Below are 20938 nucleotides of genomic sequence, written 5' to 3' on the forward strand. Positions count from 1 at the left end.
TCGCTGTAGGTAACCTCTAAAAAAGTCACTGTCCATTGGTGGACCTATCCTGACGTTTATCTGCATAACTTCACAATTGCAAAAAGACTGACTCATAATGTGGGTGCATATAAACGAAAGGAAGGGCAGCATCCAATCCGGGTGAAAAAAAAATTGACCAAAATTTATTCTGCCAATATCAATTACAACGTTTCAGCCATATTGTTGCCATTTTCAAGTACAACATGTAGCACAAATGGCGACCTTATATGGCGTGGCACAGCCAATCACCACTCAGGCAACGCCCATCATACATAAATACATATAATACAAAATTACATCCATCAGATATATGCAAATTCCACAAGACAATATATTACAAAAATCCCACTTAACATGTCACCAATATTATATAAATCCTTTTATACATACAAAAATAAACAATAATCCCCATGTGTACCCACCAATCACCATGTAGCATATTAGTATCCCTGGTGATAGTATGCCAATCATAAACAGTTATACATATAAAACTCTACACTCCTGTCCACCAGTGAGTACCCCTGTAGGTCATGGCGCCAACCCCGGTAGCCTATCATAAATACCTTCTTATCTGACAGATGACCTGGAAACCTTACTCGTCCCTTGTTATTCCCATAACTCCTCAGCACTAAACAAACGTTCTGAGCAAGTGAAGGGCTGCACACAGACCGCAATCAAGTGATGCGCCTGTCACAGTCCCAACGCATGTGCAGATCCGTCAAAGCTGATGCCCATAACCCATAGACACCACATAGCAGGCGCAAAAGCCGAAGGTGCGGTGAGATCTCGCGATACCCACCCACCTCTGCTGAAGCGCACACCCCTTTACACACCAAGGGATCAAATTTTCCAGGGGAGCCCACTGTCCAGCAACTGTTGGGGCGCATGCGCTGGCAGGGGAAGCAGCCACATGACTGTCACTTGAATGCCACCCCAACCAATACAAAACTGTGCACAAGCAACTTTCCCACAGTGCACAGGCAAAGATGTATACATATTTGCCATATCCATGGTGACAAAGCAAGCCCTCTATCTAAACTGGACAGCCATCCCCAACCATAAACCCACAAAGGAATAGAGCAAACTAATTGGTACAGACAATATAATGATCATCATAGTAACATGAAGTCAATCAACCACAGAAATACACTTCATAAAGAATATCAAATGGCAGACACGGAAACAAAAGGAGGGCACGGGGAATGACAGACAACAAAATAAAACATAGCATCATTATAGTTCAGGACTGTTCAGTCCCCATGTCCTCCAGTTGCTCCAGATCGCCATTCCTAAAAAGCAAACAAAAAAGAATACACAATTAAAAACAAGAACAAGACCACCATTAAAAACCACATCTATTCCCAGAACGTTTGTTTTGTGTTGAGGACTTACGGGAATAAGCAGGAACGAGTAAGGTTTCCGGGTCATCTATCAGATAAGAAGGTATTTATGATAGGCTACCGGGGTTGGCGCCATGACCTACAGGGGTACTCATTGGTGGACAGGAGTATACAGAGGTTTATATGTATAACCGTTTATGATTGGTATACTATCACCATGGTTACTAAGATGCTACGTGGTGATTGGTGGGTCCACATGGGGATTATTGTTTATTTTTGCATGTATAAAAGGATTTATATAATATTGGTGACATATTGGTGAATATTGGGATTTTTGCAATATATTGTCTTGTGGAATTTGCATATATCTGATTGATGTAATTTTGTATTATATGTATTTATGTATGATGGGTGATAGTGAGTGGCTGTGCCACGCCATATAAAGTTGCCATTTGTGCTACATGTTGTACTTGAAAAAGGCCACAAAATGGCCGAAACATTGTATTTGATATTGGCAGAATAAATTTTGGTCACTTTTTTCAGCCGGATTGGAAGCTGCCCTTCCTTTCGTTTATATGGATTTTTCTGTTCATCTGGGTCCCTGAACTTGCAGCGTGCATCCCTGCTGTGCTGTCGGCTGTCTTTTCATAGCTCATAATGTGGGTGCAGTCACAGATTCAGAAATGGCACTCCCATGTCCTAGAACTGAGGCATCAACAAGAAGGACAAGTTGTGAAATTATGGAAATCACAGGATGAATAGACATGTTAGAGCTACGCAAATTATATCAAATTGAAACATGTTCAAAACATCTCAATATATTCAGTATCGAGTTTGAGCACCAAGGGCAGAAATCCCTGCACTTACAACCTTGGCTGCTGTTAGTGAGGTTATTAACCCCTTAACGATCAAGCCATTTTGTAGGTTAAAGACTGGGCCTTAATTTTGAAATCAGACGACTGTCACTTTATGTGCTTATAACTCTGGAACGCTTCAACGGATTCCGCTGATTCTGAGACTGTTTTTTCGTGACATATTGTACTTCATGATAGTGGTAAAATTTCTTTGATATGACTTGCGCTTATTTATGAAAAAAACATAAATATGGCAAAACATTTTAAAATTTAGCAATTTTCAAACTTTTAATTTTTATGCCCTTAACCCCTTCACGACCTGTGACAGCGTATGAGTCATGAAAGTCGGTGCCAATCCGACCCATGACGCATACCCTGTGTCATGACTTCAAAGCCCCCCTGCGGGTCGGGTGACCGGGGTCAATGAAAGGTCACCTGACCCACAGATACAGGGGGATTTGTTCTTCACCACATGGGGCGTGGCTTCACCCCCACGTGGCTACGATTGCTCTGATTGGCTGTTAAAAGTGAAACAGCCAACCAGAGCGATAGTAATATTTCATCAATGAAAATTGATGAAATATTACAATCCAGCCATGGCCGATGCTGAAATAGCATCGGACATGGCTGGAGACACTAAGTTAACCCCCCCCACCTGCTGACCTCAGTTTTTTCATTTTCACATGGGCAACAGGATAAAATGGATCCTAAAATTTGTTGGGCAATTTCTCCTGAGTGCACCGATACCTCATATGTGGTCATAAACCACTGTTTGTGCGCACGGCAGGGCTCAGAAGCGAAGGAGCGCCATTTGACTTTTTGAATGGAAAATATGCTGGAATATTTAGCGGTTGCCATGTCGCGTTTGGAGAGCCCCTGTGTGCCTAAACATTGGAGCTCCCCCACAAATGACCCCATTTTGGAAACTAGACCCTCCAAGGAACTTATCTAGATGCATAATGATCAATTTGAACCCCCAGGTGCTTCACAAATTGATCTGTAAAAAAAAAAAAAGGACTTTTTTTCACAAAAATGTTCTTTTAGCCTCAGTTTTTTCATTTTCACATGGGCAATGGGATAAAATGGATCCTAAAATTTGTTGGTCAATTTCGCGTGAGTACACCGATACCTCATATGTGGTCATAAACCACTGTTTGCGCGCACGGCAGGGCCCGGAAGGGAAGGAGCGCCATTTGACTTTTTCAATGGAAAATTAGCTCCAATCGTTAGCGGACACCATGTCGTGTTTGGAGAGCCCCTGTGTGCCTAAACTTTGGAGCTTCCCCACAAATGACCCCATTTTGGAAACTAGACCCCCTAAGGAGCTTATCTAGATGTGTGGTGAGCACTCTGAACCCCCAAGTGCTTCATAGAAGTTTATAACACAGAACTGTGAAAATAAAAAATATTTTTTTTCCCTCAGGAAATGATTTTTAACCCACTATTTTTTATTTTCACAAGGGTAATAAGATAAATTGGACCCCAAAAGCTGTTTTCCAGTTTGTCCTGAGTACGCTGGTACCCCATAAGTGGGGGGGACCACTGTTTGGGCACACGTTGGGGCTCGGAAGAGAAGTAGTGATGTTTTGAAATGTCGACTTGATGGAATGGTCTGCCGGTGTCATGTTACGTTTGCAGAGCCCCTGATTTCCCGAAACAGTGGAAACCCCCCACAAATGACCCCATTTTGGAAACTAGACCTCTCAAGGAACAAATCTAGCTGTGTCGTGAGCACGTTGAACCCCCAAGTGCTTCACAGAAGTGTATAACGCAGAGCCGTGAAAATAAAAAAAAAAATTTTCTCCACAAAAATTTTTTTTTTAGCCCCCAATTTTTAATTTTCCCAAGGGTAACAGGAGAAGAAATTAGACCCCCAAAGTTCTTGTGCAATTTTTCCTGAGTACACTGGTAGCCCATATGTGGGGGTAAACCACTGTTTGGGCACACGTCGGGGCTCGGAATGGAGGCAGCACTGTTCGACTTTTTGAACGCAAAATTGGCTGGAATAAATGGTGGCGCCATGTCGTGTTCAGAGCCCCCTGATGTGCCTAAACAGTGGAAACCACTCAATTCTATCTCCAACCCTAACCCCAACACACTGCTAACCCTAATCATAACCCCAACACACCCCTAACCCTAGCCCTAACCCTATTTATAACCCTAACCCTATTTCTAAACCTAATTGAAAAATAAAAATATTTTATTATTTGTCCCTATGGGGGGTGATAAGGGGGGCGGTGATTGACTTTTTTTTTATTTTGATCACTGTGAGAGTTTATCACAGTGATCAAAATAAAAAAATTGAATCTGCCGCCGGGAAATGCCGGCGGGCGCACTGCGCATGCACCCGCCATTTTCCAAGATGGCGGCGCCCATGGATTGGGACCGCCGGATGACGGGACACCGGGACGGCCAGAGGGGGTTAGTGAGTATTGTGGGAGGGATCGGAAGGTGGGGGGGATCAGAGGGAAGGGGTAGGGGGGAAGATTGTGACAGAAGTTTATTAACCCTTTAGGTACTTCAAAAGAATTGAAGCAATGTGGAAGGAAAAAATGAACATTTAACTTTTCTGCCCAAAATTTATCTTTGGACACAATTTTTTTTATTTTGTCAAGCGTTTCAGGAGAAAATGAACCACAATATTTGTTGTGCAATTTCTCCTGAGTACACTGATACCCCATGCGTGGAGGAAGACCAATCTTTAAGCGCACGGCAGTGCTCAGAAGGGAAGGAGCATCATTTGAGATTTTGAATGTCAGATTGGCTGGAATCGAGAGCGGACGCCATGTTGTGTTTGAAGAGCCCCTGATGTACCTAAACAGTGGAAACTCCACATAAGTGACCCCATTTTGGAAACTAGACCCCCCAAGGAACTTATCTATATGTGTGGTGAGCACTTTGAACCCCCAAGGGCTTCACAGAAGGTTATAACGTAGAGCCGTAAAAATAAAAAAATAATTTTTCCACAAAAATGATCTTTTCACCCCCAATTTTTCTTTTCCCAAAGGTAAAAGGACCCAAAAGTTGTTGTGCAATTTGTCCCGAGTACGCTGATACCCCATACAGTGGGGCAAAAAGTATTTAGTCAGTCAGCAATAGTGCAAGTTCCACCACTTAAAAAGATGAGAGGCGTCTGTAATTTACATCATAGGTAGACCTCAACTATGGGAGACAAACTGAGAAAAAAAAATCCAGAAAATCACATTGTCTGTTTTTTTTTCATTTTATTTGCATATTATGGTGGAAAATAAGTATTTGGTCAGAAACAAAATTTAATCTCAATACTTTGTGATATATCCTTTGTTAGCAATGACAGAGGTCAAACGTTTTCTGTAAGTCTTCACAAGGTTGCCACACACTGTTGTTGGTATGTTGGCCCATTCCTCCATGCAGATCTCCTCTAGAGCAGTGATGTTTTTGGCTTTTCGCTTGGCAACACGGACTTTCAACTCCCTCCAAAGTTTTTCTATAGGGTTGAGATCTGGAGACTGGCTAGACCACTCCAGGACCTTGAAATGCTTCTTACGAAGCCACTCCTTCGTTGCCCTGGCGGTGTGCTTTGGATCATTGTCATGTTGAAAGACCCAGCCACGTTTCATCTTCAATGCCCTTGCTGATGGAAGGAGGTTTGCACTCAAAATCTCACGATACATGGCCCCATTCATTCTTTCATGTACCCGGATCAGTCGTCCTGGCCCCTTTGCAGAGAAACAGCCCCAAAGCATGATGTTTCCACCACCATGCTTTACAGTAGGTATGGTGTTTGATGGATGCAACTCAGTATTCTTTTTCCTCCAAACACGACAAGTTGTGTTTCTACCAAACAGTTCCAGTTTGGTTTCATCAGACCATAGGACATTCTCCCAAAACTCCTCTGGATCATCCAAATGCTCTCTAGCAAACTTCAGACGGGCCCGGACATGTACAGGCTTAAGCAGTGGGACACGTCTGGCACTGCAGGATCTGAGTCCATGGTGGCGTAGTGTGTTACTTATGGTAGGCCTTGTTACATTGGTCCCAGCTCTCTGCAGTTCATTCACTAGGTCCCCCCACGTGGTTCTGGGATTTTTGCTCACCGTTCTTGTGATCATTCTGACCCCACGGGGTGGGATTTTGCGTGGAGCACCAGATCGAGGGAGATTATCAGTGGTCTTGTATGTCTTCCATTTTCTAATTATTGCTCCCACAGTTGATTTCTTCACTCCAAGCTGGTTGGCTATTGCAGATTCAGTCTTCCCAGCCTGGTGCAGGGCTACAATTTTGTTTCTGGTGTCCTTTGACAGCTCTTTGGTCTTCACCATAGTGGAGTTTGGAGTCAGACTGTTTGAGGGTGTGCACAGGTGTCTTTTTATACTGATAACAAGTTTAAACAGGTGCCATTACTACAGGTAATGAGTGGAGGAAAGAGGAGACTCTTAAAGAAGAAGTTACAGGTCTCTGAGAGCCAGAAATCTTAATTGCTTGTTTCTGACCAAATACTTATTTTCCACCATAATATGCAAATAAAATGAAAAAAAAACAGACAATGTGATTTTCTGGATTTTTTTTTCTCAGATTGTCTCCCATAGTTGAGGTCTACCTATGATGTAAATTACAGACGCCTCTCATCTTTTTAAGTGGTGGAACTTGCACTATTGATGACTGACTAAATACTTTTTTGCCCCACTGTATGTGGGGGTAAACCACTATTTGGGCACATGGCAGAGCTCAGAAGGGAAGCAGTGCTATTTGACTTTTTTGGCTGGAATGGAGATCGGATGCCATGTCGTATTTGGAGAGCCCCTGATGTGCCTAAACAGTGGAAACCCTCCACAAGTGACCCCATTTCGGAAACTAGACCCCCCAAGGAACTTATCTAGATGTGTGGTGAGAGCTCTGAACCCTCAAGGGCTTCACAGAAGTTTATAACATAGAGCTGTAAAATTAAAAAAATCATTTTTTCCACAAAAATGATCTTTTCATCCCCAATTTTTATATTCCCAAGGGTAAAAGGACCCAAAAGTTGTTGTGCAATTTGTCCTGAGTACGCAGATACCCCATATGTGGGGGTAAACCACTGTGTGGGTGCATAGCAGAGCTCAGAAGGGATGGAGCGCCGTTTTGGAATGCAGACTTTGATGGAATGGCCTGCGGGCGTCATGTTGCGTTTGCAGAGCCCCTGATGTGCCTAAACTGTGGAAACCCCCCACAAGTGACACCATTTTGGAAACTAGACCCCCCAAGGAGCTTATCTAGATGTGTGGTGAACAATTTGAACCCCCAAGTGCTTCACAGAAGTTTATAACGTAGAGCCGTGAAAATAAACAAATCATATTTTTTTCCACAAAAATGGTCTTTTTGCCCCCAAATTTTTATTTTCACAAGGGTAACAGGAGAAATTAGACTCCAAAAGTCATTGGGCAATTTGTCCCGAGTACGCTGATACCCCATATGTGGGGTGGAACCACTGATTGCCTTACTGCGGATCCTTGGGAGGCAGAATGCACAAAGCCTCAAAAGGTGAAGAATTGGTTTTATTTTTTTACGCCGTTCCTCGTGCGGTATTAGTGATTAGGCTGCAGGTTGGTGCGATTACAGTGATGCCAGATTTATATCCTTTTTTCATGTTTAGCTTCTGTCACACACTAAAAGACGCTTTTTTTGGAAGAATTTTTTGGAAGAAATTTTTGCATTGCCGCATTTTGAGAGCTATAATTTTTCCATATTCCGGCCGACAGTCATGTGCGGGCTTGTTTTTTGCGGGACGACCTGACGTTTTTATTGCTATCATTTTCGTGCACATAACGTTTTTTGATCGCTTTCTATTCTGATTTTTGTGGAGGCAGAATGAACAAAAACTAGCAATTCAGGAATTGATTTTTTTTTTTCTCCATAGTTCCGCATGTGGTAAAATTAGTATGGCAGCTTTATTTTTGGGTCAGTACAATTACAGCGATATCTCATTTATATCATTTTTTTATGTTTTGGTGTTTTTTACACAATAAAAACTTATAGAAAAAATAATTAATTTTGCATCACTTTATTCTGCGAGCTATAACTTTTTTATTTTTCCGCTGATGATGCTGTATAGCAGCTTGTTTTTTGCGGGACAAGATGATGTTTTCAGCGGTACCATGTTTACTTATATCAGTCTTTTTGATCGCGTGTTATTGCACTTTTTCCAAGCGGTAAAACTTGCTAGTTTTTGGGGGTTTTTGGGTTGTTGTTTTTTTACGGCGTTCACTGAGGGGGTTAACTAGGGTGACTCTTTTATAGATGGGATTTTTAAAGACGCAGCAATACGAAACATGTGTATTTTTTGTTTATTTTATTTTTTTACATAAAAATGTGTATTTTTAGGAGAATTTTTAGGGTTTTTTTAAAATTATTTTTCATTATTTTTTAATATTTGTTTTACATATTTTTTTAAAAAATGTTTTGTTTTTTTACCTTGTCCCTTTATGGAACTTTCACTTTCGGTATAATGCTCCAGCATTGTAATGTATTATGCCTATGCTTTTAGCATGGTCTCTGCAGCTTTCCATATGTAAATGACCCGGAGAATGTCATGACACCTCTGGGTCATCATGGCACAGGTCGGGTCCCGCGATTACTTCGCGGGGACGCCGACCTTTGGCAGAGGGAGCCCTCTACCCTCTGCCTCCCCCTCTGAACGCTGTGATCACGCTTGATCGCAGCACTCAGGGGGTTAACAGCGGGGGGTGGCGGGCACGCCGCACCCAACTGTCAGTGCAGAAGCTCAGCCACTGCAGCGCTGAGCTCCTGAACTGAGATCGGGCAGGAGACGCTGAAATTTCAGCCTCTCCTGCCCGATCGTTGCTGTGTTTGGTCAGTCAGATTGACTGAAGAGTCACAGCTATTGGGGTGCAGGGACCGACTGCAAGGGTCCCTGCACCCCTTGCTGTGCTTCTCAGCTGTCAGACAGCTGTCAGCACTGAACTGTCACTGCGTGCTGCTGGCAGCTCCCTTTGGAATGATCGAACAATGATATCCTAGATACGCTCAATGGGAGACAAGTCTGGAGACGCTGTAAGCCATGGTAGCTTGGTTAGGCCACTCAGGCTGCTTACAGTAGCACAAGCAATAGACAGCCTGACATTGTGTTGAACAACGGCTCTTGGGACACTTTGGAGAAATTGCGGTACCACTGATTCCAACAGCAAATCAATGTCAGTAAAGCACTGTGGAATCAATGGCGCTATATAAGTGAGTAAAGTAAATAAATAAATGTAACTCCAAGCTGTTATTATACTTGGAATGAAAACAAGGGGGTTCTGGCTGATGTACATAATGCTATCTCACATCTCATAATACCAAGAATAGGACTAATGTAAAATTCCCTCAAGAAAGCCTCTTTATGACATTGCCCACATACACTCCAGAACTATCTCCAGCTAAGCCAAAAGTTGGGACTCATCACTGACAAGGATAAACCTCCATTTCAGCCTCCATTGCTGTCTTGCTTTGCGACCAGTAGTGTGAGGTCATGCTTGCCCAAGTGCATTCAGCGTGGCAGAACTTTCCTCAGACAGCCATTAATAATTTCACCAATAGCAGCCAAGACATGTACCGTATATACTCGTGTATAAACCGACCCGAGTATAAGCCGACCCCCCTAATTTTGCCACAAAAAAAGGGAAAACTTATCGACTTGCGTATAAGCCTAGGGTGGAAAATGCAGCAGCCACTGGTACATTTCAAAAATAAAAATAGATATCAATAAAAGTAAAATTAATTGAGACATCAGTAGGTTAAATGTTTTTGAATATCCATATTGAATCAGGAGCCCCATATAATGCTTCATACAGTTCATGATGGCCCCATAAGATGCTCCATACAAAATACACCCCATATAATGCTGCACAAAGGTTAATAATGGCCCCATAAGATGCTCCATAGAATAATATGCCCCATATGCTGCTCCATAAAGGTTATGGCCCAATAAGATGTTCCATAGATTATGCCCCATAAGATGTTCCATAGATTATGCCCCATAAGATGCTCCATAGATTATGCCCCATAAAATGCTCCATAGATTATGCCCCATAAGATGCTCCATAGATTATGCCCCATATGCTGCTCCATAGATTATGCCCCATATGCTGCACCATAGATTATGCCCTATATGCTGCACCATAGATTATGCCCTATATGCTGCCCCATAAAATGCTCTGTAGATTATGCCCCATAGATTATGCCCCATATGCTGCCCCAAAAAATGCTCAATAGATTATGCCCAATAAAATGCTCCATAGAATAGGCCCCATATGCTGCTGCTGCAAATAATAAAAAAAAAATAAGACACTCACCTCTCGTCGCTGGGGGCCAGGTGTCGGTGTCCTGAGCAGGTGGGGACACCGGTGCGCTATGGGGGACAGGTCCCGGTGTCACCGCTGGCTCAGGACCTCAGCACCTGCAATATTCACCTGTCCCCGGTCCACCGCTGCAGGCCGCTGTCTTCCAGGTCCTCTGTCAGTGACTGTTCAGGCAGAGGGTGCTGTGCGCACTAACTACGTCATCTCGTCCTCTGACCTGAACATCACAGCCAGAGGATGCAGAGGACAGAGCGGCGCGCAGCAGTGACTGCTGAAGAAAGGAGCCTGAGACCGAGGGAGAAGCGGGGGGCTGCAGAGACGCGCCAGGGGGGGAAAGTATGATCTGACACCCCCGCTCCCCTGCCGACCATATATGACTCGCGTATAAGCCGAAGGGGGACTTTCAGCCCCAAAAAATGGGCTGAAAATCATCTCGGCTTATACACGTGTATATAAAGTGTTTGCATTTCTGCCTATGGTGCTCATACTCGATAATGAATTAATCAAAATGTTTTGAAAGTGTTTCAATTTTTTATCATTTGCATATAATTAGCATGTCTATCCTGTGATTTCCATAATTCCACATCCATGACTTGTCCTTCTTGGTTTTGCAATTTCAATGTTGAAAAATGTATTAATGCCTCTTCATACTACAGGAGGAAATACAAAATATCAACTAATACTTCTTGTATTTTTTTTTAACAACAGGATACAGTTAAGCCCTGTAATGATGAGAGAATATTGTCTTTTGGCACTAGTAGGGTGTACTTACATACAAGCTGTACATCCTGTTCAATCTAACAGTATGTTCAGCTGTTAGCTAGCCTAGTTTGCTTGCCTTTTTCATACTATAGACCCCCGTCGCCATCATTTTCTACTCCTATGAAGCGTAGTAAGTTTTGGAGCTTCATAGGATATCATGAATGTCATTATATACTGAAATACTGCAGTATTGCTATATATAGCACAAGTGATCAAACTGCAGTTTTATGTCACCTAGAACAAAAAAAAAATCGAAAAAATTATATACTTTTCCCAAAACTAAAAATACAGTTAAAAAAAAAAATCAACATATTTGGTATTACTACATGCTGCAATAGTCCAATTTATGAAATTCTAAAGTTATTTAACCTATAAGGTAATCACTGTCAAACAAATAATAATCAAAATGTCAGAATTGCTATTTTTCAATTGTAGCAACTACCAAAATATACAGTAAAGAGCAAATCAAAACCCTGAATGTACCCCCAAAAAGATTAAACAAAATAAAAAGATGAATCGGCTCACCATTCCAAGGAGTGTAGCAAGAGTCCACAGGTGATACGTTGCACAGAGTAAGCTCTATGTTCGTTCTTGGGAACGTGTAGTCTCAGAAAAGGTAGAAATCCAGTAAACAGGTTAATTACACAGTTGTTGATATTGAACCTCTGCCCAGATGTTAACTACTTGCTACACAAATCAGCACGTAGGTTTATACAGAAAGTATAGAAAAAAATCCAATGAAAACAAACCTGATAGACAAAAAAAAAAATCAAGCTCAAAAAGCTCACACAGTCCCATCAATAACGTAAAGAGGTTGTCCAGTACTATAACTTTTTTTTATTTTTTTTCATAAATCTTGCTATTATGTCCCACTCAAAACATCCACTGTGTTTATTTTAGCAATATTACCTTTTATCATGCTCTAGCACCACATCCTCAGTGCTGGCTCCAGCTCTCATGGGGTTAACCGACAACTTCCTTTCTCCTGACTTACCGTGCTCTAATACTACAAGTTCCAAGATGTATTGCACTGGCCTGTAAGCCAGCACCTAGCACACCCACTCCAAAACAAACCCAAACCCCTCCCTCCTCTATCTTCCATCTGAAGCATCTTATTGTAATACATTGCAAGCATCATAAGCACACACACACGAGCATGCACAAACACAGACATTTATAAAAAAAAAATAATTAATATGTACTGTGGTGTCGTGACCACTGTGTCCGCTAGGGGGAGCTGTGTGGGTGTCCCAGGACGAACGGATAGCCTTGTCCAGAGTGGTAACAGGAGCAGGGTGCTAAAGGATCGTTATGTGTCTCAAGGTGGGTGGCCTTGGGATGGAGGCTTGCTTATGTGCTGATCAGCAGAGCTGATCTTTTGCTCCAATGTGTCAGGGAGAAGTCTCCAGGTAGCTGGTGAGACGGGCATGACCAGTTGCCTACAAACCCACCCAGGGGGCGTGTTTAAGAACACTTGTAAAGTGTGTATAAGTGGTTGAAGGACCTGTGATGAGGTCACAGCCATGTGACCTGGTGGGCGTGGCTACGGACCATATAAGGTGGCCAGGGTAGATCACATGGAGTGAATGCTTGGACCTGGTTGGTCCGTTTTGGAAGGTCACGTCTGAGAGAGATGGGGCTGTCTTCCTGACAGCAAGTGAACGCTGCGCTTAATGGCTGCACGTGCCTGATAGTTTCCTGGAGGGAATGGACGTCTGCAGCGTGGTGAAGCAGCCATGAGGTAAACCCAGAGAGGGGATATAACTGTGAGGCTAAGAGAGCCTGTGTGCTGGACACGGCACAACCTGTGTGACCACAGGGATAACAGAGTGAAGCTCTGTCATGGACGCTATGCTGTTAATATGAACTTTATGTTGCTGGTCAAGGTTTATGATGCCTAAATAAACCGCTTGGACTGTGATTGTTTTATGGAAAACCTGTGCTGGATGTGATTTATTGGCTACCAAGCGAGTATCCCCTACCCGAATGACAGCGTTACCTTACAGTACCCATGTGCATACCTTTATAGTGCTGAAAGCTATAAGGGTATGTGAACACGTTGCGGTTTCCAGTGCGGATTCTTCCGCACAGAATCCGCATTTCTTGGCAGAAAACGCAGATGCGTTTTTCATGCGTATTTTCATGCGTTTTTTTATATGCGGATTTGTATGCGTTTTTTGTAAGCTAAATAAAGATATGTTAATTAACAAAAAAAAAAAAGATTTGTCATGTAATTTCTTGCTCAACCTCCTCGTTTACATTTTTCCAACCCACACTCCATTACACACACAGATTATGGGATAGATAGATATGGGCTAGATAGATATGGGATAGATAGATATGGGATAGATAGATAGATATGGGATAGGTAGATAGATATGGGATAGGTAGATAGATATGGGATAGGTAGATAGATAGATAGATATGGGATAGGTAGATAGATAGATATGGAATAGATAGATAGATAGACAGACAGATAGATAGATAGATAGATAGATAGATAGATAGATAGGTGGATAGATATGAGAGAGATAGATAGATATGGGGTAGATAGATAGAGATATGGGATAGGTAGATAGATAGATAATAGATAGATATGAGGTAGATAGATAGATAGATAGATAGATAGATAGAAAATCAAAAAAGATAGAGGCAGCACACCATATGGAATTAGAAAAAAGTGCTTTTTAATAGCCCATGTGGCGACGTTTCGGTCTCAAGTGCAGACCTTGCGGGGCTGTGATGCGTGGCTCACGGCTGTCTGCCAGCTTGGTGCATTAGCCTCAGCTGTAGCAAAAAGCTATTAAGTGCAGCTCTCTAGATGGTGACTTTTGTGAGTAGCCTTGCACAGAACAGCAGATCGATCTGAATGGGGGTGCAACAATTAATCTGATGGAATCTGATTGCGTGGGATACAACAAATCTTTAGGCCAAAGTGGAGACAAATAAGTGTCTTTAACAAAGCAAGCAGTGAAACAAAAACTAACAGATTTTCCTGCAATTGTAACGAAGTACACAGCACAAAACAAAAATGTTCAGCAAACTTAATAGCGGGGCGCAACTGCTAATACGCACAAGTCCAGCAGTAATATGAAGCGAGAGTACGCACGGCACTTAACGTAGAAGTCCAGCAATTATATGAAACAAAAGTGCACATGGCTCTTAAACTTAGAAGTCCAGCAATAATATGATCAAGAGAGCACACAGCACTTAACGTAGAAGTCCAGCAATACACAGGTGGAGCATTAACAGGAGGAGGTTACTAAATGTACCTTTTGGGCTGAAAAGTCACACTCAAGTCCAGCACCGAAGCCCACACAGACACAATCCAAGTGATAACGATATCAGAATCTCTTACCACAGCAGTTCCAGAGATGAGTAGCTCCACACTAGAAGTCCGGACAATAAGAAAGGCCAGTTTCACATTAGCGTTTTTGTGCGCAGCGCATCGTGTGCATCCATCTGCATGCCTCATGCGTACCTATGTTTAACATGGCGTACGCATGGTCTTGCGTTTGCATGCGTCCGTCTGCGTTTCGTACGCATGCATTATTCCAGGTGTACGTCTAGATGCGCCGGACGCAACATGTTGCATTTTTTGGGTCCGCCCAAAGGCGTAAAAAAAACGCATGTAATAATAATAATAATAATCTTTATTTTTATATAGTGCTAACATATTCCGCAGCACTTTACAGTTTGCACACATTATCATCACTGTCCCGGATGGGGCTCACAATCTAAATTCCCTATTAGTACGGCTGACGTTTTGGCCTGATAACGGCCTTTATCACCATAGTCGTCCTTTAAGTGGAGCATCAGTAATCACCAGGTAAATAATGTCACTGCTAGGCAATATTTCAAAAGGCGCTGTCTGTCCAGTGTGGCTGGTAATCCAGGTTCCTAAGGAGCCGCTGTCTTGGTGGTATGCCAAAGGATCATTGGTGGTGCAGTGTGGGATGCAGGCACCGCCGTGCCAGCATTGGTGCCTGCATCCTACACTGTGCCACCATGATCCTCTGGCATACCACCAAGACAATGGCTCCATAGGAACCTGGATTACAAGCCACACTGGACAGACTGCGCCTTTTGAAATATTGCCTAGCAGTGACATTATTTACCCAGTGATTACTGATACTCCACTTAAAGGGCGACTATGTGATAAAGGCCGTTATCAGGCCGAAACGTCACCCATTGCTTTACCTATCACTGTCAAAAAACATTCACTTTAAGTATATTCTACGTGTGCAGTGATTCTATACTGAACTCATTTGAAGGCATGGCTTTCAGACAGTCGTCAACATACAAGTCTTTTTCTATGAATTGTCTGACATCTGATCCGTATTCTGTTTCTCCTTCTTGAGCCGACCATTTGAGTCCATAAATGGTGACTGTAGGTGAAGGACTATTGCCAAAGATGTGCACTCTCATGCGGTACTTTGTGACCTCTTTAGTAGGATCACTGTCTCTGTACCAGAAAAATCTTAGGAAGTTCCTGTCTCTCTCTCACACAGAAACAATGGAACATTTGCTGGATGTCAGCGATGAAGGCAATGGAATCCTTACGGAAGCACATAAGTACTCCCAACAGTTTGTTACTGAGGTCTGGTCCTGTCAGTAGAACATCATTCAGGGAGACATCATCAAACTTAGCACTGGAGTCAAACACCACTCTAATATGGTCCGGTTTCTTAAGGTGGTATACTCCAAACTGGGTAAGAACCAGCATTCTTCAGTGTCTTTGAGAGTGGGAGCTAGTTCTGCATGACAGTTCTCAAAAATCTTTGACATGAAGGAGAAAAAGTGATCTTTCATCTCCGGTTTTTATTGCAGATTATGTTTAAGAGAGGAGAAACGTTTTAATGCCTGACTTCTGTAGATGTGGTCTGTGGGTTCTGAAGGGAAGAGGTGCTACCCAGCTGTTGGTCTCATCTTTTACAAGTCCCCTGTCTATTACCGCTAAGAACAATTTGTCCTCTACCGACATTGCCACTTGGTTGTCTTGCTTAGTTCACTGGAAGACTGTGCACCCCAACTGATCCTCATAGCCTCCTGACACCATACTGCTGTCATGAGGAAAGTCTATTAAATGATTGGGTAGTTGGATGCTGTGTGGTAGTTCCTTGACATGGAACTCGTTGTTGCAAGGTTGAAACAGAGATGGGCGTCGTTTCTCCAATGTATTTGTTAGCATACTTGTCACAGAAGATGGGGCGTGCATGTGTCCCAAGCATACGTTTCCTATTATGACCCATCCTAGGTCTAGATTTTGGGCATAGGGAGCATTGTGGAGTCCATTAATATGACATCTCACTTTATGGACCTGTAGGATATCTCTTCCCAACAGCAGTATTATTTGAGCCTGATGGCCGAGTTCCGGTATAAGGTGTGCTATGAGTTTTAAGTGAGCGTGATGGATTGCCACATCCGGTGTAGGTATTTCAGATCTGTTGTCTGGGATCTGATTACACTCTATGATTGTAGGTAGTGGTAGGCAGAATTGTCCGTCTTAGGCTACTTTCACACTAGCGTTTTTTTGCGCTGCGCTACGTGCGCAGTCCAAATACATACAAAAAACGCATCAAGCGTTTTGCATGCGTTTGCTTATTTTATGCGCATGTGTTTAAACCAGTTTGTAGCCATATTGACTCTTAAAACGCATGCGATTTCAAACGCTGACGTGCGCATGGAAATGCGCACGCCAGCGTTCCCATAGACGGTAATGTGATTTTTTGCGCATTCCGTGCGCTTTTATGAGCATGCGTTTTTTTTTTACACAGGTTGGGCACACAAAAAATGCAACAGGGTGCGTCCGGTGCGCATAGGCACACACTGCAAAAAAACGCATGCGAACGAAAACGCTTACAAACGCTAGACCATACGCACCCATGTTAAACATAGGGGCGCATGCACATGTATGCGTACGCAGCGCAAAAAAACGCTAGTGTGAAACCAGCCTAAGGACTCAATTTGGTAGTCAGTGGCTTTGCTACCTGCTGTTGTCACAGTACCTGCACATGTCTTTGATGAGTAGGGAGTGCTTGGTCCTTTGATGTTGAATAGGTGAAAGAATGTTGATCTAGCCAAGGATTGTCTAATGTCCCTTTACAGACTTCAGTACATTGTGAAGTGATCTCTGGCGTAGCTGCATCAGTGTTCCTTTCCTCCCCGCCATGCTCACTGTAAGCTGGCGTGTTTTGTGCACTCCATGGAGCTGGGCCAGGGTGTAGAGCAGTGTTATGGTCTGTGGTACCACATTCTGTGCATTTTACACTGACCTTACAATCCTTGGCGAGGTGAGTTGTGGATAAGCAGCACTTGTAGCAGATACCGTTCTCTTTCAGGAAGCTTCTGCGATCTGGCATAGATTTTCCCCTGAAGGCTCTGCATTTCAGGAGAGGATGAAGTTTCTGATGGAGCCGGCACTGCTTGTCAGGTTCTTGCACCTTTGTCTCTGATTGGGAGCAGCCAGCAGACCTGTAATTGGAACTTGGAGAAGAAACATAAGTCTTGTGCACTGCCACAGATGTTCTGTGTGGATTTGCAGCTGGTGACAGCGTGGCATATGACATTGCAAAGTCAAAGCTGGGATTGTTTCTAAATGTCGCTTGTTCGTGTATAAAGTCTACAAAAACGGAGAAGGGAGTGAATGGAACACTGTGTTTGTATTTGTACGTGGAACCATGTGCGAGCCACCTCTCTTCTAGATTGTAGGGCAACTTTTGGACTATAGGGTTAACACTAGAGTTGAGCGAAACCCGACCCTAGGATGACGTCGGCCACGAGGTCGGCGACTTACGCGCCAAAGTCGCGTTTCAAAAGTTTGTTTTGCGCTCTTTTTCAGCCAATCAGGATCCACGGACACTGTGGGCAACGTGATGACCTAGGCACGGGTCACCACCATCTTTCAGAAGGGCATGCAAGTGATTGGCTTGCTTTGGTGGGCGTCACAGGGGGTATAAAAGGGCGTGCACGCCGACCGCCATCTTACTTCTGCCGATCTTAGTATAGGGAGAGGTTGCTGCTGATTCTGTAGGGAGAGCGTTAGGCAGGGAAGAAGACAAAAAAACTGCTTCTGCTGCTAGCGATTTGGCCTGCACAACACACAAGTCACTGTGTGTTCAGTGCAAGGGGAGGCTATATAGTGGTGTATCAGTGGTGTTGGTTGTTGGGCTGCCTTTTAAGGCTACCTGACACGCTGGCATTGCTGTTTACCCACTGCTCCGCAAACTGCTTTTTTAAAAGCAATCCAATCTCCCTTATCCTCTAGTCACTTTTGTCACAGCTGTGCCATTGAGCCTGTCACATAGCGCTCAGATATCAGTGGGCCTCACACAATCCACAAGTGTCCAGTGTCCAAAAGTGTGCGCAGAGATTCAAAATCTCCATTATCCTCTCGTCACTTTTGTCACAGGCAGCTGTGCCATTGTGCCTGTCACATAGCGCTCAGATATCAGTGGGCCTCACACAATCCACAAGTGTCCAGTGTCCAAAAGTGTGCGCAGAGATTCAAAATCTCCCTTATCCTCTCGTCACTTTGGTCACAGCTGTGCCATCGAGCCTGTCACATAGCGCTCAGATATCAGTGGGCCTCACACAATCCAAAAGTGTCCACTGTCCACAAGTGTGTGCACAAATTCTAAATCTCCCCTGTCCTATAGACACCTTGTACCTTGTTTTACATTACTATATAGTTTGTTGGATTTTGTCTACATTTCTACCAAAAATGAGGAAGGCTGGTGGAAGAGGCCGTGGAATTGGGTGGGGGTTGGCAGCTGGTAATGATGGTGTTGGTGGTGGATCTGATGGTAGTGGCAAGAGCAAAATAGGACCGAATGCAGGAGGTGCTGACCCTGCGTCATCGTCTGGCTACATAAGGCCTCGAACGCTTAGTTTTCTAGGAGTTGGCAAACCGCTTTTAAAGCCAGAGCATCAGGAAAAAGTTTTGTCTTACATTGCTGACTCAGCCTCCAGCTCTATCGCCTCCTCTTCTTCAGTTGTAAAAAGTAAAAGCACTGAGTCGTCATTGGAGGCTCATGTTCATGAACCACACCTTTCCTTGTGTCCTTCACCCCAACCAAGATTGAAGGATGACGCAGGCCATACTACTGATTACTCCATGGAGCTGTTTTCACATACCATGCCTGGATTATCAAATGAAATGGTGAATTACCCAGGCCAAGATGAATCTGACATGGAGTGCACTGATGCACAGCCGCTGATGGATGATTCTGCTGGTACATTCACTCAGAGCACTACATTGTCCTCGCAGTGTACAGAGCCAGATTCTGACCCTGATGAGACTCAGGTGCCCCTTCCCGCACACTATACCACCATACACGGTGACACAGAGGAAGGTGCACATGACATAGAAGAGGAGGTGATGGATGACCCAGTTGTTGACCCAGATTGGCATCCATTGGGGGAAGAGGGTGCTGCTTCCAATAGCTCAGATGAGGAGCATCCACAGCAGACATCGACATCGCAACAGCTGTTATCTGGCAGGCCCGGAGCACTCCAAAGACAGGTTCCAAACATCAAAAGAGTTGCTGGACAGCTTGTCCAGAGGGTCAAAAGATCACAGCGTGCTAGGCCGCAAAATGTCTGCCAAAGTAGGAAGAGTGCAGTGTGGCACTTTTTTGAACAAAATCCTCATGATCAGGCCAAGGTTATCTGTAAGAAGTGCGCAAAGACCTTTAGCCGAGGGAAAAATCTGAAAAATTTGAATACCAGTTGCATGCTTAGACATTTAACCAGCATGCACTTGCAAGCGTGGACACAACACCAAACCTCAAGTGCCACATGTGCAACTGATCACAACGAAGGTAGTCAGCAACGCTACATTGTTTCCCCCACTGTAAGCCCACCGGTTAGCACAGCAGCAAATGTTGAGGTGTCGTTGCAAGACCACAGCAGTCAGGGAATCCCACTGTTATATCAACGAAAGACTGATTCTAGGCCATCAGAAAGAACACCAACTCCATCACCATCATCAACCCTCTCTCAGTCCGCCCTGTCCACCGCTACTTCCACCATATGCAGCTCTCAAGTCCAGCTCACCCTCCCAGACACTATGAGTAGGTCAAGAAAGTACTCAGTCTCTCATCCGCGTACACTGGGTTTGAACGCCCACATTGCCAAACTAATCTCGTTTGAGATGATGCCCTTTCGGTTGGTGGAAAGCACAGCTTTCCGCGAACTCATGGCCTATGCAGTACCACGCTATGACCTACCCAGTCGCCACTTCTTCTCTCGCAAAGCCATCCCAGCCCTCCACCATCATGTGAAAGACCGCATTGTCCATGCACTCAAGCAGTCAGTGAGCGGAAAGGTGCACCTCACAACTGATGCATGGTCCAGTCGGCATGGCCAGGGCCGTTACGTGTCCATCACTGCGCACTGGGTTAATGTGGTGGATGCAGGGTCCACAGGGGACAGCGGTGGTGGGACAGTGCTGCCTAGTCCACGGTATAGGAAACAGTTGGCTGTAGGCGTTCGACCCTCCTCCTCCTCCTCCTCCTCCTCCAGAAGCGAAAGCTCGTCCACAGAGCGCAGTCGTACGAGCACTCCATCTGCAGCTGCCACTGTTGCACACGATGTGTCCCCCTATCGAGCAGCTAGTGGAAAGCGTCAGCAGGCTGTGTTGCAG

General features: G+C 44.0%; 1 protein-coding gene across 5 annotated transcripts in view; it reads right to left on the reverse strand.

Annotated features, from left to right (window-relative positions):
- LOC141095689 (hydroxysteroid dehydrogenase-like protein 1) overlaps window positions 1–20938 on the reverse strand; it is a 185674-nt gene that overhangs the window by 58077 nt on the left and 106659 nt on the right. The window contains exons 1-2 of one of the 5 annotated variants that reach the window (XM_073581926.1): window positions 12202–12312; window positions 11818–11898 (exon numbers count right to left, since the gene is read on the reverse strand). The exons of 1 other annotated variant lie outside the window; for it this stretch is intronic. In XM_073581926.1, coding sequence (XP_073438027.1) covers window positions 11818–11820 — 3 coding nt within the window. In that variant the 5' untranslated portion in view covers window positions 11821–11898; window positions 12202–12312. Of the gene's footprint in view, window positions 1–11302; window positions 11529–11817; window positions 12042–12201; window positions 12313–20938 lie in introns of those variants that run through there. 3 more of the 5 variants (XM_073581918.1, XM_073581934.1, XM_073581908.1) reach the window with 3 other exon arrangements.

Source organism: Dendrobates tinctorius, unplaced genomic scaffold, assembly GCF_039654945.1.
Source record: "Dendrobates tinctorius isolate UK_male_01 unplaced genomic scaffold, ASM3965494v1 ptg000009l, whole genome shotgun sequence".
Lineage (NCBI taxonomy): Eukaryota > Metazoa > Chordata > Amphibia > Anura > Dendrobatidae > Dendrobates > Dendrobates tinctorius.